We start from the raw sequence: 24,844 nt of genomic DNA on the forward strand, positions 1-24,844 counted from the left end.
GAGCATGAACGGGGGAGGGGCAGAGAGAGAGGGAGACACAGAATCGGAAACAGGCTCCAGGCTCTGAGCCATCAGCCCATCAGCCCAGAGCCTGACGCAGGGCTCGAACTCCCGGACCGCGAGATCGTGACCTGGCTGAAGTCGGACGCTTAACCGACTGCACCACCCAGGCGCCCCTCATTGTGCCTGTTTTAATCAGTCCACACGTTCTGGGAATTGCTGGGGTTCTCATTCTCTTTTGGGGACTGGCTCCTATCTTTACAGACTGCCCCATCCTCTGTCTTTCCCTGCTTAAAGCAATAAGGGTTTTCTTGGCAAAGAATGCCAAGGCTGAAAGAAGTAATCCTTTCCTCCGGGAGTGCTAAACTCTGGCTCATTCTCTACAATGCTCAACTGGTAAGGAAAGAAACAGAAAAAGAAGTTAAGGCAAAAATCTGCAAGCTAGGACAAGATCTGCACGGAAGAAAGAAGGTCTAGCTGATGGCACCATTTAAAAAAAAAAAAACAATCTTTCTAAGGGCACCTGAGTGGCTCAGTCGGTTAAGCGTCCGACTCTCGGTTTCAGCTCACGTCATGATCTGGCGATTTCGGGCTCTGTGCCGACAGCGCAGAGCCTGCTTGGGATTCTCTCTCTCTGCCCCTTCTTCACTCATGCCGTCTCTCTCTCTCTCAAAATAAGTACATAAACTTAAAAAAAAAAAATTCTTTCTCATCTGGACCACCTGATTTAAAGACCAAGTCTGAGATGAAAGTCTGATCTAACCAAAGGCCTACAAAGCACCATTTATAGGGCTGGTTCAGAGACCTTCAAGGTAATTCCTATTTCCAAAATAAAAAATTTACTGTCAGGAATGTTCACCCTGACCTACCTGTCCATGTGTATGAGAAAGCTGCCTAGAGTGTGGAGTTCTATTCTCATTAGAGAACAGATTCCCTGTCAAGGACAAAGCTTAGAGAGTTATATATTCTGAAATAAGGTGTGCTTAAAAAATTCAAAATCTGGGATTCTGAACCTCTCAGTTCAAAAGTGTGAACATGCAAAACAAAGTGCCCTGGGGATATCTGGGGTCAAAGTCACAACACAATATAAAGGCAATCCAGGGCACTGAGTGTGTGAAATGTCCATCCCATTACATATTCCCAAGTCTAGAAGCCATCGGAAGAGAACGCATTATCACCAACCTACTAAGTACACACTCATCAGAAGATTCTGAACGTCGAGACCATCTCTCTGCGTTTACTTTATTCATACGTCTATCTAGTTTCCTCATATTTCCTCAGGCTCACATTAACATAAGCAGAGGCCTGATGTTTCAAGTTCCAAACAGTGCTGATGAGGAAACTAGGAGACGGTATAACATGGAATTGGACACGGGAACTTTAGAAATCAAGACTATGAATTTGGACAAGTTATTTAAGCTCTTTGTGCCTCAGTGTCCACATCTGTAGAAAGGTAAGAATGATGAGGATAATGATAATACCAATCAAAGGTTTGCCTGGGGGTTAAATTAGATAATGTAAACTTTTTATAATAGTGCCTGGAATACAGTAGTACTCAGTAAACAGTAGCTATTATTATAAATAGTAAATTTCAACTTGGAAGCTACTTAGAGGGGCAGACTGATATTGACAGATGATTCTGCAGGTTAAGAAGTTAAGAATGAAGGATTTATAGAGGTGCCTGGGTGGCTCAGTCGGTTAGGCGTCTGACTTCAGCCCAGGTCAAGATCTCATGGTTCATGAGTTCGAGCCCCGCGTCGGACTCTGTGCTGACAGCTCAGAGCCTGGAGCCTGCTTAGGATTCTGTGTCTCCCTCTCTCTACCCCTTGCCCACTCACACTCTGTCTCTCTCTCTCAAAAATAAATAAACATTAAAAAAAAAAAATGAAGGACTCATAGTAAGTTCTTCTAATTTGCTCTTGATTCCTCCTGTCCCCACCCTGGCCAAGCCTCTAGTTTGTACCCAGTGAAAATTGAGAGCCACACACTCTCCATTCACCTTTGCAGGTTATTTCCTACAGCCCTCCATAACAACCACTTATATTTTTATAAAAGAACTTAAAACATTTTATAAAGCACTTTCAAGTTGAAAATTCCCAACCCGCAAGGTCTTTCTCCTGTCCTTGGCCCCCGCTTACCTCCACCAAAGGGGAAGGAGGCGGGACAAGTCTCTAAAGAAATAGAAAGGGGGGGGGGAGGCAGCCGGGGGAAGTGGGTGCCTCCTTCTTGAGGAGGAGGAAGGGAGGAAAGTAGGCTGGCTGAAGATGCCCATGAATCTGCAGGAATAGCGGGGGGGGGGGGGGGAGGGGATGGATTCAGGGTAGCCCAATGTGCAGGCCTCTGTTGCCTCTGTTACCTCGAGGGAGAAACAAGAATAATGAAGGGTGAGCAGGTGCCGGCTAAAGATGAGGGCTTGAGGAGAGGAATGGAGGTTTGGAAAAGTAACCTTAGAACTGATTGTCCGGGAAGTCACCTGTGTAATAGGTTGGCTTCCTACGAAACCACAATCCCATTCAATGCGGGGCCTTAAGAGACTCACTTTAATATTCAAAATATGAATGAACAGACCTTGATACAGTGTCACTGCCCATAAGGTCTCAGCATGTATGACAGAAATAGAGCAAGTCAGAAGTTAAGGGCAACGAGCCCGCCCGACTCCCCTCCCCCGCCCCTCACTCTGTTACCTGATTATCTGCAAAGAAAGTTGGACTTCATGTCTCTGGGTTTCCTTCTCGCTCTCCTAATCGCTATTCAGTAATAGTTACTGCTGTTAGCTTGTAGAGACGTAGGAACGGATAATGATTTGCTATCAGTTTAGGGTGAAATCTAATCATAAATGTAAAACTAACTGCTGTGTTCATTGGCTACCCCTTTCTTCTATACATGTGTTAGCTTCATATTATAAACTATGTAACGTTTTAAATTCACTTGTTCTAAATGGAAATACCGTTACCACAACGCCCGGCCCTCAAGAAAAAGGCAACTGAAATCAGTGGTGGAAGGAAAAAACAAAATCATATACTGAATATAAACGAATCTTAAACCGCGAACATTCTTCTGTCTTCATGGCGTTACTGAGCTGTAACTCACATACCACACAATTCACCTACTGCAAGTTCAATGTTTTTTTTTTTTTTTTAGTATATATACAGAGTTAACCATCCCCGCAATGAATTCTGGAACATTTTCATCACCTCAAAAAGAAGCCTGGACCCGTTAGCAGTCACTCCCATTCTGACCCGCTCTAGGAAACCACAAATCCACTGTCTTCTAGATTTGCCTGTTCTGGACATTTCATAGAAACGCTCCTACGGGACAGAGGCGTGTGTGACAGAACCGAACTTTCTTCTTGCAAGTCCCTGACGTGACTGACGGTGCTGGCTGTAGCCCCTGGGCCATCTCTGGGCGAGTGAAGGGACATTACGGGCACCCTGTCCTCGGTCCAGTGCAGGGGATACATGACAGCCAGCAGATGTTGCGTCGTGGGGTACTTCTGGGCTTGCTGGGGAGTCGGGGGAGAAGATGGACTCTGACAAAAACTGAAATTCTGAGGCAAAGCTATTGGAGGTAGGGCGGGTAGCAATCTGACAACTGAGCCCAGTTTTGCTTGCCTATCTTGCCAGTTGGTAAGTGAACTTTTTCTCAGCACCTCCATTTTCCACAGCCACATGTATTACGGATCGTACAGCACCCTGTCCCCAAACCTCAAGAGCTGTGTTTGAAGCTCCAATATACCATGTCAGCCCTCGGCAGGGAATAAAGGAAGATCATGAGAGATACGGCTCCCTCTTCAGCGGCCTTCGTGCGCTTCTAAATGGAAATTTGTCGTCATTTCCCTTCAGAAAGGGATTAATGGTGCCATCCTCCCTCCCCACTCCTCTACAGTCTACACTGAAGAGGTTTGTTTCCTCAGTGGGAGGTCCGGGGTTGGGGGCGGGGGGGGGGGGGTGGTGCCCAGAAAAGTGGAGGAAATGTAAAGGTCAATTTGATTAGCTCATTCTTAGCAGCCATCTTCTAATGTCTCTCATGAAAATGTCATGATTTAGCAACCATTACGGTCCCCTGTGCATTTTTTTTTTTTAATACCCAAGCATTTTGAACACTTAATTCTCCTCGTCTTAGGCATTTTTGGTTTCTTCCCCCTCCCCCCCCGCCCCCCATTTTGATATGGTTTGCATTTCTGTTAAAACTCATGGATGGAGAGTTGTTTTCTTCTTCTTCTTTTTTTAATCAACAGGCCGCTTAAAATCAAGCCTGTCATGCTCCAATGTATAGAGGCCACCATCTCACAAAGAGAACATGCCAATATTGTATATAAGAGCCTCGGCGACTGTCATCTACTCGAGATGACTTAATCACACATTCAGAGAGTTGACAGCTGGCAGGGCCTCAGCAAACATCGCATCCTTCTCCCTCATTTCACAGATGAGAAAACTGAGACTCACCGGGAGTAAGTGACTGGACGTAGCCACAGCCAACAGTCACTGAGGATCCAAAACTCAAACCAGCCCCCTTGCTCCCAGGAAACGCTCTTTTCTCCTAACCCACGCTACCTGTTTCGGGGACTTGAAACCTGGAAGCCGATCGCTCCCTGCGGACAACTCAGGATTACATGCCTCGAATCACAAGGCGGGGAGCCAGGAGCAACCACCCAATGAGGCTGCTTTCTGGGTTTGCGTTTGACAGATCTGAGAAAGCACAGATGGTCCTCTGACCTCGTCAGAGGGGGAAAGACCAACACGCTAACTTGAACATCATCAGCAAGGATTTATTAAATGCCCACCGTGTTCAAAGTCGTGTGTTAAGCTCTTTGGGAATTTCAAAGAAAGTCTGAGCTGTGGTCCCAGGCGCAGAGTGGCTTTCGTTAAAAAGGGGAGCAAGACACATTGCAATTTAACACTTATCAATAATGAAACGGCGGAGAAAAGAACACACAAATGAATGGTGATGGCCAGCAGAGAAAGCAGCAGAGATGCGGGAACTTCACAGAGCGCCATGAGACCTCCTTCAAAAATCTCAGTCGGTTAAGCATCTGACTTTGGCTCAGGTCACGAGCTCACGCGTGGATCGTGAGTTCGAGCCCCACATCGGGCTCTGCGCTGACAGCGCGGAACCTGCCCGGGATTCTCTCTCCCCACCTCTCTCTCTGCCCCTCTCCCCTACTTGCATACTCTCTTTCTCTCTCTTTGTTAAAAAACAAAACAAAACCCTCGGGTTGGTAACTGACCGAGATCAAAATACCCCAGACCTGTGTCTAAGGATCGTAATAAGCAAACACAACATCTAACCCGGACAGGACCTCCCTGGCAAGATGACTGTCCGCTCCTGGTTGGAAATCACGGGTCATCACCCAAAGCGGGTTCGGGGTGAGGAACACAGGCAAACAGGAAGCCTGAGTTCTCAGGTGGGGACAGTAACCGGTTCAATTCATAAGAAAGAGCAGAGAAAGCACAAGAAAAAAAAAAAAAAATCTGATGATGTTGGTGGGTTGTGAGGGAGTTTTCCCAAAAGTCTGTCAGGAGATTGTCCGATCCTTCGGTTTTCAGCCCCGGGAGGAGCTTCTGTCCGATACGCACTGTGGGGCCCACGGAGGCTCAGCCGTGAGGCCCGCGGGTGTGAGAAGCTGTGAACAAGCTGGCCCAAGAGACAACAGTCTCAATGGGAAAAGGAAGAGCTGATATGGTTCAGGGAGCAAGTTCCAGGTGGTGACAGCGTAGGTAGGTTTGTCGAGAGACAAGCACCCACATGCCAATCCCTCCCAGGCCCGGGCCTCAGCTCCTGACCCTGACCCTGACCCCGAGCACCCCCCCCAGGCTGCCCCTCCCCCGTGACTCGCACCCCCGCTCTCCCAGCCCCTCAGGCTCCGCCACCCCCAACTCCTGTCACGTGTGTCTCAAAACTGCTCTCTGCCTCACCCTGTCACTCCCAAGTGCCCTGGCTTATGCCTCTTCCCTTTGCCGGGACATTGCACAGGCTCCGGGTTTTGTTACCTCCTCTTTCTGCGTTCTGCGCGTGACCACCCTCGGTCATCGTTAGACAATCCACACGTCCTCACATCACTCCCCTGTGCAAAATCCACACGGCTGCTCCGGGGCTGACGAATCTGGCGGAAGCCTGCGGTCCGGCTTCCCGTCCTTATCTCCGCAGTCCCGCCACCACCCAGGGGCTGAGCATCTCCTGGGCTCTCGGCCGCCATGCTCTGGCCCAGAAGGCTCCGCTTACCTTGGTCTCCCCGCCCCAGCACCCCAGCCCTCCCTCCCTTTCTGCCTCGCGTATTTCCTACGGGCCTGCCCCAGGCCTGGCCGCTGCTACGTTCTGGGCCTGAACCCTGGTGGGCACGCTGGACTCAGTCCCTGCCCTCCGTCTAAGTGACACGTGGGGGGAATCTACGTGATGACAGGCGCTGTCTTGTGCAGATATTTTGTTTGCCCCAGCTCCGCACACCCTGAAGGTCTTTCTTCACGCCGTAAAAACGTTATTTTGAAACCCGAAAGGACAACATCAAAAGTTTCAGACGTGAGCTTTTAGAATCAGTTGTTTTAAAATTAGAATTCTCTGTTACAAATACAAAGGAGAAGGTGCATCAGATGCAAATAATGAGGGATTCTAATTCAGGAGACGCGGCAGGGGAAGAGAAAGCCCGGTGATTATCCTCCACAAAGAACAAGAGGGCCTCAGTTTCAATTACGGGCTGTGTCGGGGCTTAACTGCCTCATCCCCGTCCTGCGGGACGTTTTGGTCTCCGGCGGGCAGTCCTCTCCCGCAGCTCAGAAACTTTAAGCGAAGCCTCCCTGTCACTTCCCAGGCCTGTTGTGAAACGTTCTGGTCCTCGGAGAGGCTGGAAAGAGGGACGCAGCTTTTCTTGGAGAATGGTAAAAAAAGATGTCTGGGTTTCTGTAAATCTCATTAGCATCAAATACAGAATCTGGAGTGGAACAGTTTAAAAGCAAGCGAACAACAGACACAAACAATGGGGCGCCTGGGTGACTCAGCGGGTTAAGCATCCCACTTCGGCTCAGGTCATGATCTCGCAGTTCGTGGGTTCGAGCCCCGTGTCGGGCTCGGTGCGGACAGCTCAGAGCCTGGAGCCTGCTTCGGATTCTGTGTCTCCGTCTCTCTCTGCCCCTCTGCTTGTGTTTGTTGTCTCTCTCTCTCAAAAATAAATAAAGTTAAAAAAAAAAAGAACAGCTGTCTCTAGTTTTAAAAAACAAACAAAGAGGAGTCCGCTTGCTGTCTTCCCTTCTGCGTCGCCTATAATGTCTTGCACAGAACCTGACAGGCAATAGATACAAATAAACACACCCTGAGTGGTAAACGTGTGTGAAATCATCCACCTAGAGGGGAGCAGAGCCTCGGGCGGCCTGGAACCTCAGGGCCAGTGACAGTGGAAGCCTCCATGGGGGCGTCCGTCTTCAAAGATGCCTTATATCTTAAAATCATGGTAACGGGGACTCACTCTGGCCCAACAACGAATGATCGGAAGAATATAATCCAACACTGAGCGCTTTACAAACCAATGAAGTAACTTGAAAACACACGTATAAACTGGAGAAAGTTCTGAACCTGGACACACACATACACACCTACACAGAGGTTTCTACATACACGTGTGTGCTAAGTGATACTGTTGTTAATGAAGAATATTCTAGAACTGTTGCTTATGAGAAAAAAAAGTTTCATTCTTAAAAGACATTCAAGAAACCAAAACCAGGGGAAAGATACAATTGTCGATAGCAGGATTGCTTTTCAATTCTTCTCAAGAAGTTTAAATTCGCTGCTAGAGGTCAATTAGGTAGCCTAATTACTATGTTCTAATTTGATCAGATTCAGCAATACTGACTTTTTCCAGGTGCAGCAAAAAGGCATTCACACACCCAAGGCAGGTGGACACCATTCACCCATTTGACTTAACGCGAAGGTCCAAATACTAAATGAACCAGGCAGGGGGCTCCCGATCACTACGCGGATGCAAAGCCGCTTGTCCAACAGGCAAACGCTTCAGAAAAACAAACACATCGAGGAAAAGCAAAGCAGTGTGGGGCCTGGTCCTCTCTAGCCATCCAGTGCCGTCAAAAGACGATCAGACCGCAGGTCACTGATCTCACTTTTCTTTTTTTTTAAATTTTTTTTTTAATGTTTTTTATTTATTTTTGGGACAGAGAGAGACAGAGCATGAACGGGGGAGGGGCAGAGAGAGAGGGAGACACAGAATCGGAAACAGGCTCCAGGCTCCGAGCCATCAGCCCAGAGCCTGACGCGGGGCTCGAACTCACGGACCGGGAGATCGTGACCTGGCTGAAGTCGGACGCTTAACCGACTGCGCCACCCAGGCGCCCCGATCTCACTTTTCAAATCAGACCGAGAGAGAGTATTTAACTTGGTACCGCAGATGTCAACTGATACGCATTCCTTGTTCTGTCCACGAGAGACGCAATGTCTGGGCGGTGGTGAGTTGATGTGCCGGGCAGCTGGGACAATGGCCCGGCTAGTCCTGGCCTGTTCCCACTGCTGGGCATTCCTGGCCCTGCCCAGGTCCGTGGCACCTCCACCTTCACCCCGGCAATGCCCGGAGGCCCTCAAGGTATGAACTCAGAGCCAGAGCTGGCACAACTTCCTCCTTTTTTCCAAACCCAGTAGCCAACAGAGTGGGTGGGGCCCCACATCCACAATCTCATCTTCAGGTTAAACTGCAGGGCCTGCCCCTCCTGAAACTTTTTTAAGAGGTAGAGACTTTGGGAAAGCGACGTGGGACTGGAGGGGAAAACCAGCACGTAGCTCTGGTTCGCTAAAGTTACTTTGAACACCCACCTTTTTTTCTCTTTTTAATAGAAATACAGTTGCCAAAGAGAAAGCAGCAATTTAAATGCCAAAAGTACCGGGCGTAGCTGAGGAAAGGAGTGGTGTTCAAATGATTAATTATACTCACACTGGCTCTCCTCTGTACTGATTTCTCCTGCTAAGAGCTTAAGAGATTTGCCAGTTAGTTCCACGAATCCTCCTCCACTTGCCTAATTTGCCTTTAAAGTTTGTCCTCAGCAATTTGCACTTACTTAAATATCAAGTTTACATGGTTTTGTTTTGGGGGGCGGAGGGGAAGGTGAAGGAAAACTGGCTCATGTCTTGGTATTTTTGCAACAAAACTAGTCATTTTAGGACATTTTAAAAACTACTTTCATCTACAGTTCAGATTTCAGGCTGTAAAGGCTCCATTTTTGATCTCACTGAGCAGCGTTGATTATGGGAAGAAACATAAGGACTTCATTTTGGTAACAAATTGAGGGACCTAACACGATCCTGGAGCAGAGGCCCTCAAAAGCCGGTTTCTGTGAAATGCCAGTGTAGTTGTTTTATTTTTTAAGAAAAATGGGGGGGGGGGTGGCGCCTGGGTGGCCCAGTCAGAGTGTCTGACTTCGGCTCAGGTCACAATCTCACAGTTCTTGAGTTCGAGCCCCATGTCGGGCTCTGTGCTCACAGCTCAGAGCCTGGAGCCTGCTTCGGATTCTGTGTCCTCCTCTCTCTCTCTCTCTGCCCCTCCCTCTCTCATACTCTGTCTCTTTCTCTCTCAAAAATAAACAAACATTAGAAAAAACAAAAAAGGAGACATGAGACTCCGGTAGAGGAGAGTTTCTTAGGACGTCAGTTGTCAGCTACTCCTTCCTATAAACCACTCAGTTTATTTCCATATGGCCTTTTCAAATGTATTAGCAGTTCTTAAATAATGTAGAATCATTCCTTTTCATTTTATACAAACCTTTTTTTACTGTTCCAAGGTTTATTCTTTACAAGTGACTTATTTTTTTCAGCAGTACATCCCCAGTCCAGGTTTGACTGAAGTTCTTTCTCTTATGCATGAGGCCCAAAGCTGAGCGTGCTCCCCACCCTTCCCCCCACCCCCTCCACTTTCTCGGGCACACCCAAGCCTCTGCTCAGAACTCACCTCTGTGGAAATCCCAGCCCTGGCCCACAGAGGAGGGAATATCACTGGCAACCTGGCCAGCATTGCTTATTCAAAACATTGGAGCTTGGAGGCTCCTTATGCCTGAGTGAGCATGTGAGAAATTCTGGGAAACTTTCAATAATGGGGCGGGGCAGGGCGGGGTGGGGTGGGGCGGGGAGGCCCACACATCTTTAGGAAAATGTACTAAGCTCAATTTGCCTTCGACACCCTATTTTTTTAAAGGAAAACACAGGGTAAAGCCGTGTCAATGTTCAAATTGTAAGGTCACTCGGGAGGCAATATGGCACTTAATGTAGGATACATTAGGATTCTGATTTGGAGCAAATAAAAGAAACGTTTACTGGGTTTGGAGGGATTTAAAATAAGTCAGTGCTCACACAGCAAAATGAACAGACTGTCCTAAAAGACCAGAAACTAGCCCTTGCCTCTCTTAACTCAGATTTTCTGCTTTTAAAAAAAATCCTTGGCTTTTACGTATCTGACTGATTATATTAAGATCAAGTAACTGATGTCAGGTCCTTTCTTAGGAGAAAGGACCACGGATCGGCACTTAGGACAGCACCATGATCTTGATTTGATTTTATTTAAAAAAATTTTTTTAAGGTTTATTTATTTTTGAGAGAAAGGGAGACAGAGCGTGAGCGGGGGAGGGGCAGAGAGAGGGGGAGACACAGAATCCGAAGCAGGCTCCAGGCTCCGAGCCGTCAGCCCAGAGCCCGACGCGGGGCTCGAACCCACGAAGCGTGGGATCATGACCTGAGCCGAAGTTGGGCGCTTAACTGACTGAGCCACCCAGACACCCCCATGATCTTGATTTTAAAAGTCAAATTTGAGAAAACCAGGCAAATACGGGGGTGGGGGGTGGGTGGGGAGCAACAGTGGACATTTTTATGTGGTGGGCACCAAGAACAGACGATGTTCCCAGGAGCGGCAGGCTCCTGCTGGTGCAACAGCCCTACAGCCACTAGACCACACCAACCACTCCAGGTCACGGTGCACAAGGCGTGGCCTCTGACAAAATGCTGTGAGCAGGAGAGTCTGGTTCAGATGATTGGAAAAGCAGCAAATCAGCACGAAAATACAACTTTGGTGATTGCTAAGGGGACCCTGTAACTACAGGAAACGCAAATTCAAGACACAACGTACACACTGGCACTGACTGTCGACACGCCTGATGGCAGAAATCAAAAGAAGGCTGTGCTGACGGGCCACTTCCTCCAGGAAGTGAGAGTATCATCTGCAACGCTCACGTGCGTGTTTGCTTCCCGAAGAATGGTCTTTTCCTGCCGACCACTAACATCATTTTGCCCAGAGGCCCCTAACTGACGGAACCCTGCCTTTATTTCAGAAAGGACACTGAAACATCCTTACATGAAATGAAAATTGCCATTACATAATTACTCGTGACGAAAAAAAGGTCAGTCCTATTTTACAGAGCAAACCCTACTGGAGGAAGCAAAGGTAGCAAAAAAGCGACTCACCTGGAAATCCTGATCGTCGATGCCAAACCTCTCCCGCAGGTTCCGGAAAACCATCGGGCAGTATTCCTTAAACTTGAAGTGGCTCGGCATGTTTTCTCTGAAACGGTCATAGTGTGGAACAACGTTTAGATGTAGACTTGACTTTGCCACCATCTAGTTCCACGTGCAGCCAAAGTGCCCGGGGTTCCCCACCCGCAGAAGGCTGGTACGGCCCAGAACCAACCACAACCCACAGTAAACCTGGGGGGACACAGGGACAGACTGGTGGCATTCGCCTCCTCTCACCACCTATAGGGGCACTGAGACTAGACGACCTTTCTAATCCCAACCACTCCTCGCGGCCACTTTCCCAAAGAAGAGGTGGAAAGAGAAGGGGCCACACAGAGGGAAACGGTGAAGGAAAAGCAGAGAACTTGGGGAGCCCGGGATGGGCAGCGGAGCGAGCCACAGACGCGCTCCCCACATTCGTCCTCAGGTACTTGCTGATTAGAGTTTGCAAAACAACACTATCTCTCACTCCTCCAACGACCTAGCTGATGCTATCCACAAATAACCACATTCCAAATGCACATAGAAAAAAGGGGCACCCTGGGTCGCATCCGACTCTTGATTTCAGCTCAGGCCGTGATCTCACGGCTTGTGAGTTTGAGTCCCGTGTCGGGCTCCACGCTATCGGCGCGGAGCCTGCTTGGGATTCTCTCTCTCCGCCCTTCCCCCACCCCTCAAATCAATAAACTTTAAATAAATAAATAAATAGATAGATAGATAGATAGATAGATAAATAAATAAATAAATAAATTCACATAGAGGAAAATCCCTTCAAAAGGTCAACTTCTAGACAGTTTTAAGAATTAACACATCAGCTTCACATCAGAACAAGGGCCACATTAAGAAATTTCATAATTGATCCTCATGCGGGAGAGATTTCTATAAGGCTCCTCCCACTCACTCGGAATTGCTTCCTCCTTTGTGCACCCGTAGATACATACACACCTCTACAGTCGTACTTTGCACGCTGAATTATGCGGTAATTTGTGTATGTGTCAGATTTCAAGCACCTGCCTGAGAGCCCCCTGAGGGCAGGGCCACATCTACTTCCTCGTCCCTCCTCTCAGTGGACAGCTAATACATAAGAGGTGCTCCATAATGACATCCAAAATGACAGCCAAATGAAGGAGAAATACTCTCACTGCCCAACATGGCATCCCATCATGTTTTAGAAAAATGTCTCTTAATTCTTTATTGTTCTATGAAGTAGTTATTTCTGCTCCTAAGGTCAGCATTATTAGAGTTTTGTCCAAGATCGCTCAGGTCCACAGCTGCTAAACATCCCAAGCAATTTACAGCTCCAAACATTTAAATTGTAATGAGAATATCACTTTTAACATAGAAGATATTCATAAAGAACAATATGCCATATGGCAAAAGGATATTACCCAAGAGGGCCTGCCGTTGCTTTTCTGAAAATGACAGATGGTTATGTTTATCACAGGATTAACTTCATCAGCAAAACTTTACTCCCACCCATTGAAAACTAATGCAATTACAGAAATTCACAAAACTCATACTCCTGGCAGCCGTGTCAGTCTTATAAACGGCCGTACTTGTACTTACTTGTTAAAAAGGTGATTGTCCACCTTTATCTTTGAATAGGCTTTGAAGTCATCTGGCATCAGCATAACAGGGATTTGAACGTGGCTCAGTTCATTGATCTAGAAAGATACAGAGCAAAATGACACAGGTTAGAAATCTTGCCGCGGGAAGTGCTGGACTTGAACACACATCTTGGGGAAAAAAAACCCGGTGGGCACGAGCACCTCCCACCCCCCACCCTCCTCCTCCTATCCCAGATCATCTCTCTTGCTGCCCTCCTCACTCCCTCTGCAGGCTTCACTACCGCCCCCACCTCACATCCGGCTTCAACTGCTCATCTCCCCTTCTGCTGCTGGGTGTGCCCCCCCACCCCCGGGTGGCAGCAACGAGGGAGGAATTCTGGAAGGTGAGCCCTCGTGGCCACCTGGCCCTGCTTCTCCCGTGTATCTCCCCACCTCCTCTCCAGAGCCTCAGCCCAGAGCTTCTCGGATTGCATGTCTAAGACAACTTCTCCCCGCAAAGAGAATGCTATCTGACAAAGAGGGCTTTTTAATTTCTGACATAAATCTCTGTTGAATTAATGAACAGGACTATGTCTTTACACATTTGGGTACCCAAAAAACCAACACTGTCATCCGTGTGATCTTTACCTTTCTTAGAGGAACTAAGTATTGGGGCAGGGCATGAATGTACCAAAAGAGAAGCCTTCATGAAAGAAGGGAAAGAGACATAGGGCCCCAGAGCTAATGGGTTTCAAAGGCGTCAGGAATAAAAATAAAGACACGGTTGCAGACGACAAAGGGTTGGATCAAGTCCTAAGTTCCAGCGAATGGCAGGGGCAGCTCTGACACATAACTTGGGAAAGGTTGGGCTTTCTCTTGGTAAATTATTTTTCTATCTTGGTTCCCGAGCTATACGTCCCTTGTTGCTACTAATGAAAACCCCTCAGAAGATTTACACCTCCAGTAAGTGGAAGAGCCTCAGAAGGGTTCTCAGTTACAAAAACAAAACAGAACAAAGGGGGAAAACTGAGCTCTTTGATAAAGCAGAGTGGTTAACACATGGCTGGGATCATAGAATGGAGAGAAACATCTCCAAGATGCCTTCCTTCTCCTAACAGGAGTTTAATCCATTGGGAATGAGAGGACTACCAAGCAAGCATGAATGGGTGGGTTTCCCTGAAGACAGGTATCAATTTTGACGCTTAGTTGGGCCAAAGGAAAGCTGGGGAGCTCAACCACACACTTCGACATTAAACAAGCACCTTTGAACGAAGCAGAAGTAGCCTCCTCACCTGAGGGGAATACTTGCAAATGGCGCCTGGGGGACAGCATCCCCGCCACAGGCCTCCAAGGGCCCCGCGGAGCATGAGCTCACAGACAGAAGCAGAGTGGGATTCTGGGGAAACCAAAATTATTCTCAAGACTTCATCTGTTAGAATGACCAGATACAGAAAAGGAAACGAAAGCCATGTGTAAAATGTATGAAGAAGAAAAAGCCAGGCTGGCAAAAATGAGTAAACTATGGGACTTTCAAAATGACCAATCAGGTTGAAAAGGGATCCCATAAAACTTTTACAAAATGAAAATTATAGGGGCATGAAAGACGCTACTCCCGAAATCACTGTTGCTCTATATACTAACTTCGATGTCAGTTAGAAAAAAAAAAAAAAAACATTATAACTGATGAACTGGAATCAGAACAGAAGGCCCCGAACCCAGAGCCCTGGAAGCACACTGGGTAACTGGTGGACGGGAGGGTAGGTCTGAGGGAGTTCCCCAGAACACCACAAAGAATGAAAATGCAATATATAAAGGAATGGGTATACAAAGGAAGAAAAAACACTTACGGCAGGGGGTTTGAAGGGAGAGTAAGTGAAATCTTAGAGGAAAGGAACAGAGAGTATGGGGGAAGAGACAGTGTTTGAAATAATAAAGTTGAAAATGTTTTCACGGGGCGCCTGGGTGGCTCAGTCGGTTAAACGTCCGACTTCAGCTCAGGTCACGATCTCGCGGTCCGTGAGTTCGAGCCCCGCGTTGGGCTCTAGGCTGATGGCTCGGAGCCTGGTGCCTGCTTCGGATTCTATATCTCCCTCTCTCTCTGCCCCTCCCCCGTTCATGCTCTGTCTCTGTCTCAAAAATAAACAAAATGTTAAAAAAAAATTAAAAAAAAAAAGAAAATGTTTTCACAACTGATGGAAGTTATGCAACTATGGATACATGATACCCCATGTACACAAAATAGTCTAAGAAGAAGTCCGCTCGTAGACACAGTGTAGTTAAGCTGAAGATACCAAGAGCGGAGAGAAGAAAATTGGCCAGAGGGAAAGGACAGAACACAAGGAAGGAATGACAACCAGACTGATGGCTAACTTCTCAACGGCAAAGCTGGAAAGCCCCGAAGACGGTGGTCTACCTTCAAAGTGAAAAATACTGTGTACATAAAACTGTGTGCTGCGGTGTAATATATATTTGGGCTATTATCGGGGTTTCTGGCACAAATCTAAAACCCCTGGAATTTCCAGAGTGATAGGATTATCTTTTGCCACTCATCAGGCACCCTGTTTGAGCACGCCTGAATTCATGCTAACGAGGTGACTCCGGGTGAGGCCCCTAGAGAGCCAGAGAGGATGGGGCCGGTCACCAGAAAGGCCAAGTAAGAACAACTTTGGAACTTTCAGCCCCGCTCACTGACCTCTGAGAAGGGGGAAGGGAGTTGCTAGAGATTAAGTTCCATTAAAACTCTTGAACAAGAAGTGCTGGGCTTCCGGGGGCGGTGAACACATCCACGTGCCTGGATGTGGCAGCACACCCCAGGTCCGTGGGGACAGAAGCCCCAGGGCTCGGGAACCTTCTGGGCCTCCGCCTATGTACCTCTTTGCCTGGCTGTTTATCTGGATCTTGTATCACATCCTTCATAGTAACCTGGTAAACGTGCATGCGTGTTTTTTACATGAGCCGCTCTAGCAAATTAATCAAACCCGAGGAGGGGGTCAGGGCACGTCCGATTTACAGCCAGTAGGCGAGAAGCACAGGTGACAGCCTGGGACATCTGAAGCAAGGGCAGTCTGTGGGACTGAGCCCTTAACCCACGGGGTCTGATGCTGTCCCCGGAAAGGCAATGTAAGAATTCACTGCTCTGTAGTATTGCAAAAACCGTATGTGGGATTATCCACTAAAACTGTCTTCCAAAAAGAAAAAAAGAGCAAAATAAAGGCTTTTTCATAGAAACAACACCCGAGAACTTACCGACAATGGACCTCACCAAGGGAACTTGCAAGTCTTTGACGCATATTATTTAGCCTCTAAGGATATAATTCAGAAAGGAAGTAAATGTTGTGTGCGGAAGGTATGAGATACAAAAAGAATTAGTAAGCAAATAAATTTGTAAATATGAAGACAAATATAAGTAAGTATCACCTTTATAAAGTAATAACGCTTAGTTCTCGGGATCAAAATAAACAGAGTAACAACAGCAGGTAAGTTGGGAAGCAAAGTGACGGTGCCTGTTGTATTTGTTCAGGAGAGTGAGGCAACTTTAAGTATTGTAACATTTAAAAGGCAAACATTTAAAGTAGAGAAACAGAGTATATAGCTTCCAAACTAGTAGAAGGGGGGGGAGGGGGGTGGACAGAATGCGAAAAGAAATAAAACTCATTATTTTTAAAAAGAGGAAAAAATACTGGCGCCTGGGCTCAGTCAGTTAAGCGTCCGACTTTAACTCAGGTCATGATCTCGCGGTTCGTGAGTTCGAGTCCCATGTCGGGCTCTGTGCTGTCGGTTTAGAACCTGGAGCCTGCTTCAGTGTGTCCTCTCTCTCTCTCTCTCTCTCTCTGCCCCTCCCCCGGTCGCACTCTGTCTCTCAAAAAATGAATAAACGTTAACAATTTTTTTTCTTTTTTAAAAGAAGAGGAAAAAATAAACACTGCAAAAATGGGACAAATAGAAAGTAAGTGATGAACAAGTCTGGATAGAAACATAATCCCAATAAGCGTAAGTGGACAAACAATTAAAAATAAAGACTGTCAAAATGAATTAAAAACTACAGGCTATATGCAAGAGAAACACCTAAAGCATAACTCAAAAAGGTTGAAAGGAACAGAAAAAACATATTAAATAGTGCCGAAAATTACTGAAAAGCTAGCTTACCTTTACTAACATTGGGTAAACTAACAACTTTAAGACAAAAGCATTATTAAGGGTAAAGAAGGCCTGTACATAATGATAAAAGGCTCAATTAGCCAAGAAGCTAGGATTCATATTTTAAGTACCTCATTAGTCTGGAATTATACAGCAAAAATTGTTAGGACCTCAGGGAAAATGGGCAACCCCTTATTACCGAGAAAGATTTGAACATGCTTTTCTGATAGTTCAAAAAGCCAAAAGAACTAAGAAAGATAGAGATTTTTTTTTTTCAACGTTTATTTATTTTTTTGGGACAGAGAGAGACAGAGCATGAACGGGGGAGGGGCAGAGAGAGAGGGAGACACAGAATCAGAAACAGTCTCCAGGCTCTGAGCCATCAGCCCAGAGCCTGACATGGGGCTCGAACTCAGGGACCGCGAGATCGTGACCTGGCTGAAGTCGGACGCTTAACCGACTGTGCCACCCAGGCGCCCCTAAAGATAGAGATTTTTTTAAACAACATATTAAACAACACTCATTCAATATATGCTCTTCCAGGTGCTTGGGATATGTTATTGAAAACGGATTAAGATGCCTGCCCTCCTGAAGCTTACATCTGAGTGGGAAGAGTCAGTAAATAAAACATAAACTTAGTAATATAAATTATCTACTATGTTAGAGGACTATGGAAAAAAAAGAAAAAGAGCAGGAAGAAAGGGCTAGGGAACGCCCATCAGTGCATGAGTGGGGTCCCCGAAGTATTTTAAATAGGGAGGGTTGGAGTAGACCAAGGTTTGGAGAGAAAAGGGGTTTAGCATTCCAGTGCAAAGGCCCTGGGGCAGGGCATGCCTGATATGCTTGGGACATGGAGACCCCTGTGGCTGGAGATTACTTGAGAAGAGAAACAGGAAGGGCTGAGATCACTGGAAAGACTGGCTTTCACTGCCAATGATATGGGAGCTGTTGCAGGGTTCTGAGTGGCAGAGTGTCGACATTACTTAACTTGGGGTTTAAAAAGATTACTGGAGGGGTGAGGGTGGGCACAAGTATGCGACAGGGAGACCAGTGACAGCAGTGTAGGTAGGAAAGGGGATATTTTTTGAAAGTGGAGCCAACATCATTTCCTGAAGTTCTGAATGTGGGGGGTAAGAAAGAAGCCAAGACCGAGGACGAGGCCTTGGCCTGAGCAATTAAGGGGACAGATGTGCCATCATCCAAGGTGGGGGGAGAATTCTGCGTTCCTTCTCATGCTTTTTGCTTTTTGAATCATGTTAAAGAAATGCCTGTTGTAAAAACTGCGTGCTTTAACAATTTTTTAATAACGACAAAATGGAAAACATACACGCAAACTATCAGGCTACTTACAATGTACATATATAAAATGTTATGCACTGCAGATTCTCAAACCTTATTATGATCAGATTAGAAACCCCCACCCGCATTTCCTGATCCACTGCCTTTTTTTTTTTTTTTTTAAACACAATTGCTGGGCAGCCAGCTTCCCAAAGATACCATGTCCTTGAAAGGAATGTAGCATAATCTGAGCTGAAATCGCAGACTCCCTCGAGCTAGTCGTTTGCACGGTATCTCACAGATGCTGAGTATCTACCACATTCCTCTGGAAATTCTCAAATATCCCTGGCACTCCTGGGAAATTTGCTGCAGTGCCCCAGGGCACCTTGGCAGAGTTTGGGAAGCACAGATATAAAATACAGCAGCAGATGTTTAAAACGGCAAATGATATAATCTAATTCTAGAATGAAATCATCAGAATAATCCCTTAAGATTCATTGTAGTGGATTATAATTTACAAGCACTTTATATTCATCCCAAACAAGCTTCATTACAACCACCCGTTAATCCTTAACCTGCATACATGGATGTTCTATCCAGATAGTTTTCTTGATAGAACTCTGTATCAAACGCATTTGTGCAAGGCCAAATTACCATTCTGTTCCTTTCAAAGTATTTCAGTAACTTAATCAGAAATCACTTTTAGCCTACTGTATACTATATTACTAGAATCTCCACGTTACGGTCCATGTACGAAACTGCCACTTAACAAAAACACTAGACTAATTTTAAATCATACATTCTTTCCTACTCATCATGTCACTCAAGTATCTTAAATAGAAAGCAATTCTCAGTATATCTGTGAAAAATTTAAAAACCTGTATCTTTACACCAGCACTGGAATACCAAAGTTTGGAAGCAAGAGAAGCAGAACCAAAAACCAAGTCTGGTGAGGAGCACAATTAGAACAAAGCTGGACGATAAATCGGTTTTTCGGTATCTTGCGCCAACCAAAGAGTGTCCGTAAAAACAGGACGTTTACAGGGTGGCAAAGGGCAAGGCGAGGAGCAATCACTTCACATCGCGTTCCCCAAGTTACGCAGAAAAAAGCTGGAGGGAACCTAATAATAAGATTCCGATCACAAGCTAGGTTCTGCGTGGTTACTGAAAAAGCGAAACCGGATTTGGAAGCAGGAGCAACCAAATCCCTGCATTCGGACGCCTCAGGCTGTTGGGATCAGAACTGGCAACAGTATCTGCTTTAGAAAGAAAGCAAGAAGTGGCAGCCGTGAGTGTCTGCTCTGGGCTGAGCGCTGCACAAACGCCGCGTTCACCCTCGCGGTGCCTACAGTCCGGAGGGGCACGCACATCGATAGAAAAAGTGCACACGTGTAAAATTCAAACAATGACAAGTGTCGGGAGAGGGAAGGACATCAGGCTGGGAGCAAGCATGACAAAGCATAGACGGGGGCAGGAATGATGGAAGGAGCTAGACTTGAGCAGAAGGCAGGTGGGAGGGTTCCAGAAAGTAGGGTCACAGGTGCAAAGGCCCTGTGGCGGGAGGAGGGCACATGACAGGATGGGGCTGAACGGCACGCAAACAAGGGCTGTAAGAGGCTACGGTGGAACTCGAGGAGAGGCTAGAAGCCGGGCGAAGCGGGGAGGCAGCAGACACAAAGGAAGTAGATTCCGCTGACACTGAGATGGTAAAGACATGGACTTGAGTGAGTGGAAAGACCGCGATTCCATTTACCGAGAGCATTTTAGGAGGAGGGTTCAGTTTGGGACTTGTTAAATCTGATGTGCTCTTCAGATGTCTTAAATGTTGACGTCAAGGTGGGCAGGTGGCCACGCGGCCCTGAAGTTCCCAGGGGAGGCAGGGGCGGGAGATAAAAATACGCATTATCTGTATACGAGACAGGAGTTCTTCCTCGGGAGTAAAGGAAGGAAGCTGGAGAGCAGCGAGCGAGGGCAGGAGAGCCTAAAAGCAGCCTTGAATGCAGTCATCAATGGTTAACAGCATGGACAGGCGGATGAGCCTGCAAAGGAGAAAGGGAAGCGCGCTGTCACCTCGCGGTGGGAGTTGGGCTGGGGGGGGATCCAGGGCGGGCATGAAGGAAAGGGAGGTGGGGAGGTGGCTCCTCTATCAAGAGGGGGAAAGGGAAGGGGTTGTGTGGAACTGGCCGAGTCTGAGGGAAGACAGCAGTTCCCGTCCACTGGCAAACCTCCGCGGGAAGGAGGAGCCGTGGCCATCGACTGTGCGAGAGGCAGGCGGGGGCGGGGGGGCGTGGGAGGTGGATTCAGAGGCCTGGAGAGAACACCGAGAACTTGAAAGACTGGCCACAGAACGAGGGAGAAGGAGTCTGAAGAGGGAAATGGGGCTGGGCTTCCGGGCAGAGCTGGGAGTCCATCTGTGGTCTGTGATGGTTAATTTACAGGGAACCAAACGAACTCGTGGGGTGACATCCCGGGCAGAGCTCGGCCTCAGGGTGCGGGTGCAGAGGCGGAGGACGGCTGGGGTCCTTCAGGTTCAAGGTTTTGGTTAGTCGAGTGTGACATAAAGAGCAATGGAGTTCCAGGATAATCATTTGGACATGGGAGGTCGGTACAAAATGCTCTCTGACCAGAGTTTTCCATGACGGTTGACACGGGTCAGGGGTGGGCAGAGCGCACACACAGTGAAATACAAAGCAGCAGAGAAGAAATATTGGGGTCTAGAAAGTAAGTGCCACAGGCACTGAGAGCAGGTGCTGACAGCTCCTGGGAGGGAGGGAAGCTCGATGTGGCCCTAGCCGGACGAGGAGATGTGACCAGTGTTTCATTTAAATGTCTGGAAAATGCATACTTTTACTTCTTGCTACAAATCCCAGCTTCACAAATCAGAGCACGCCAGGATGTGGGGAATGTTGCACCTTCATTATTAGAGAAGAAAAGAGGTAAGAAATGAAACGTGATTACGCTCACTCCTTGGTTTACATACACTCAAAAGATGAGGAAATTAAAAGAGAATCTTAGAGATCCTAGCAAGTCTCTTGTTTTGCAGATTACAACGTATCCTGGTATATCTATCCCTTTATAATCGCGTAGCAGCCTGATTCTGGGTTACATCAGACAGCTACTTTACGAGCATTTTATCTTTCATTCACAATAGCTTCACGTTTCCTTTGGGTTTCTCTTTTCCCCAGAAATTCTCCCCCCACAAACCACTCGGTCAGGTTTTGAGTAGCTAGATTTCATGACCTGTGAACAAACGCTTCACAAACCAGAGGACCTACCATTTAAAAGCTTTTAATTAGTAAACAATGTTTTTTCAATAGTGTGCCCATGAGCCCCTATATTATCTTCTTCTATAAGCACATTTTATTTTGTTGCCACATGGGCTCACCCATACACAAAATTCATCGTTTTCATCAAAATGTATCTAATTATAGGGCTGCCCAGTAACTGAAAGGCTATTTAACTTCCTGGATAATTTCTCCTTTAGTCTGACATCACACAAATCAAAATATATCCTTGTTTCCAGTTCACATTCTTGAGCTCATGCAGGTAATGACAATGAGCTATTATCTTGAATAAGGTTAAGTTAATCCTGTTTGTTAATTTCTCTGTTCCACACAGAGCTTTGGGTTGCTAATGCTCAGATTTCAGGACAAAAGTCTTGGGTTTCAAAGCCTTCCGTGGGAGAAAACTTTACCAGTTTGGCATTCTATCTGCCCCAACCATTCCACGCGGCCCACCGCGAAACTGGTAATGAAGGTAGCCATGATTATCATCACCACTAGTTTACGTCTGCTATTATTCGTATTTAACAAAGCATTTGCACAGTTTTCTCTTTTCTAGACACTTACCTAGGGGACACAGATATATAGCTATAATTGACATATGCTATGTAATATCCATGAAAGGAAATAAAACAATCGTGTTAACTATGTTGAAGGGAGGAATGACACCACCCCCCCCCCATAAAATTAAGCATACATTATGAAATCCAAATAGTTTTAAATTTATGGAGATAACAGTGGTTTTGGAGCTGACGAAAATTTTATTGGGTTAACTAAACAGTACACCGAAAGCACTAGCTATCTTATTAAGGCCACATTTAAAGTTCCTCGGATTGCAAATACTCAATAAACTCTCACAACAGAAATGCGCTCATACGTTATACTTGTGAAGTGCCGTAAAACCCTGGGTGGCGAGTCACTCGTTCTGCGAGTGTTCCGCAAGACGAGCAACCATTTCTAATCAATTTTAACTGGATAAGTGAACGAGGTCTTGCAAGAGGAGTAGTTCGTGACATGACACCGAATGCCACGTGATCACAACTGAGCCAATGGCTCTTCTTCTTCTCTCTCTCTCTCTCTCTCTCTCTCTCACACTGCGGGATTGTGGGTGATCGTCTCCCATGCTCCGATGCTCAGTCTCAGGCCGTGGTGTTTGGCAGAAATCAGTGATTTTTCAGAACGTCGGAAGGCGCCCACAAATGGCACTTGTGTCTTTTTTTTTTGTCACTCCAAAGCACCTATGGACAGTCCTTTGCTTTTCATACAAGAGGAAGCTTAGGAATGCTTGGCTTCATTGTAGGTCAGGCTGCCTGCAGATATAGACCCTTTCCTCTGCCACCTTATTGCCAGTTACGTTAAATACGGTATATTGCAAGTTTATTAGTACTGTAGTCAACATCTGTGTGAGCGTATACAATGGCCCCCATGCAGAAGAAGATTCTATTGAGCCAATAGATGGCGGTGATTCTGTTAGCGACAGTGAAAGTCGTCCTACACAATAACTCTCTCTTGTCTCTCCCACACCAGCCACAACGGTTTTCAAAGGTAAGTGTGGGTCAATTTGTTTTTCTTTATATTTTGTATTTTATTATCTCGTATTATATTACAGTATTGTAACCATTTTTATGTGAATATTTTTGGGTTGTGGAACGAATCGTCTGAGTTTCCATTATTTCCTATGGGGAAATTTGCTTTGATATACAGGTGCTTTGGATTATAAGCAGGCTTCCAGAACAAATTACGCTCGCAAACAAAGGTTTTATTGTACTTCATAGTTGTCCAACCACTTCGGCAAATATTTTTTCATTTTCTATGTGTACTGACAGTCATATTCGTGGTCCTATAAAGCTCAATGGCATAAAAGTATTGTAAATGCCCCCATGCGGCCAAGCTATAGGATGCGTCCCCCAGGGCCCTGGGAAGGGCCTCGTTTCCATTTATGCCACACAGTCACCCTCAAAACAGACAGGTGTGGACAAGCTCTGCTTTTCCACTTGGCCATCGGGCGCCAATATGGACAATGCGGGGGTCCGACATAAGGCATCAAATAGGGGTGCCTGGGTGGCTCAGTCGGTTCAGCATCTGACTCCTGATTTCAGCTCAGGTCAAGATCTCACAATTCGTGAGATTGAGCCCTGCATCGGTCTACGTGCTGACAAGCACAGAGCCTGCTTTGGATTCTCTCTCTCTCTTTCCCTCTCTCTCTCCCCCTGCCCCTCCCCTGCTCATGCATGCTCTCTCTCAAAATAAATCAACAAACTTTAAAAAAAGACAACAAATAAAGAAGTTTTGTTGTCAGCTTCAACAAAAACCATAGAAACCAGGGCGAAGGGATGCAGAGAGGGTTAGTACCAAGGTTTAGGACAAAGTGTCCACATATAAGTCATGGGTGGGGGAGAGCAGAGAGAACATGTGTAGAGGGGAGTGGTGAAGGAAGAGGATGGGGAGAGCTTCGAGGTCGAGGCTCACCTTTGCCTCCCTCGCTTTAATACCTGGTATTAACCTTGCTAATACTTAGGGGACACCCACAAAGCATCACATTAAGCACTTCAGGTACAGTATGGTATCTGATCTATGCAACAAAGTAGATACTATTGTTATCCCCACTTAAATATAAAATTCAGACAGTGGGAACGGGCTGACCCTAAGATCCTTTGGAGCACCTGACCGCCTATGAGGTCAGACCCACAGCAACTTCCTAAGATGTCCACTGGGTGTAGGGCTTACTTAAGAAAAACGGTTCAGGGGCGCCTGGGTGGCGCAGTCGGTTAAGCGTCCGACTTCAGCCAGGTCACGATCTCGCGGTCCGTGAGTTCGAGCCCCGCGTCGGGCTCTGGGCTGATGGCTCAGAGCCTGGAGCCTGTTTCCGATTCTGTGTCTCCCTCTCTCTCTGCCCCTCCCCCGTTCATGCTCTGTCTCTCTCTGTCCCAAAAATAAATAAACGTTGAAAAAAAAAAAAAAAAAGAAAAACGGTTCACCTGAAATTTAAGTCTTCCACTGTGTCAAAAATTTCTAAAAGATTCCTTATTTTTTTAAAAAGGGGAATAATTAAATGCATATTGAGAATGAATTATTAAACGTATATTTAATTGAATATGCCCCACGGTCTGCTAC

At 46.5% G+C, this 24,844-nt stretch overlaps 1 protein-coding gene across 4 annotated transcripts in view; it reads right to left on the reverse strand.

The window, feature by feature from the left end:
• The window catches only part of PIP4K2A (phosphatidylinositol-5-phosphate 4-kinase type 2 alpha), a 193,409-nt gene that overhangs the window by 58,458 nt on the left and 110,107 nt on the right, over nt 1-24,844 (reverse strand). For all 4 annotated transcript variants that reach the window (XM_047066878.1, XM_047066879.1, XM_047066877.1 and 1 more), the window contains exons 2-3: nt 13,054-13,151; nt 11,440-11,536 (exon numbers count right to left, since the gene is read on the reverse strand). In XM_047066878.1, the coding sequence (XP_046922834.1) occupies nt 11,440-11,536; nt 13,054-13,151 (195 nt within the window). The remainder of the gene's footprint in view (nt 1-11,439; nt 11,537-13,053; nt 13,152-24,844) is intronic.

This window comes from Lynx rufus, unplaced genomic scaffold (assembly GCF_022079265.1).
Source record: "Lynx rufus isolate CCGP_SWC_20201006 ecotype Redwood Valley unplaced genomic scaffold, mLynRuf1.p SCAF_7, whole genome shotgun sequence".
NCBI classification, from domain to species: Eukaryota; Metazoa; Chordata; class Mammalia; order Carnivora; family Felidae; genus Lynx; species Lynx rufus.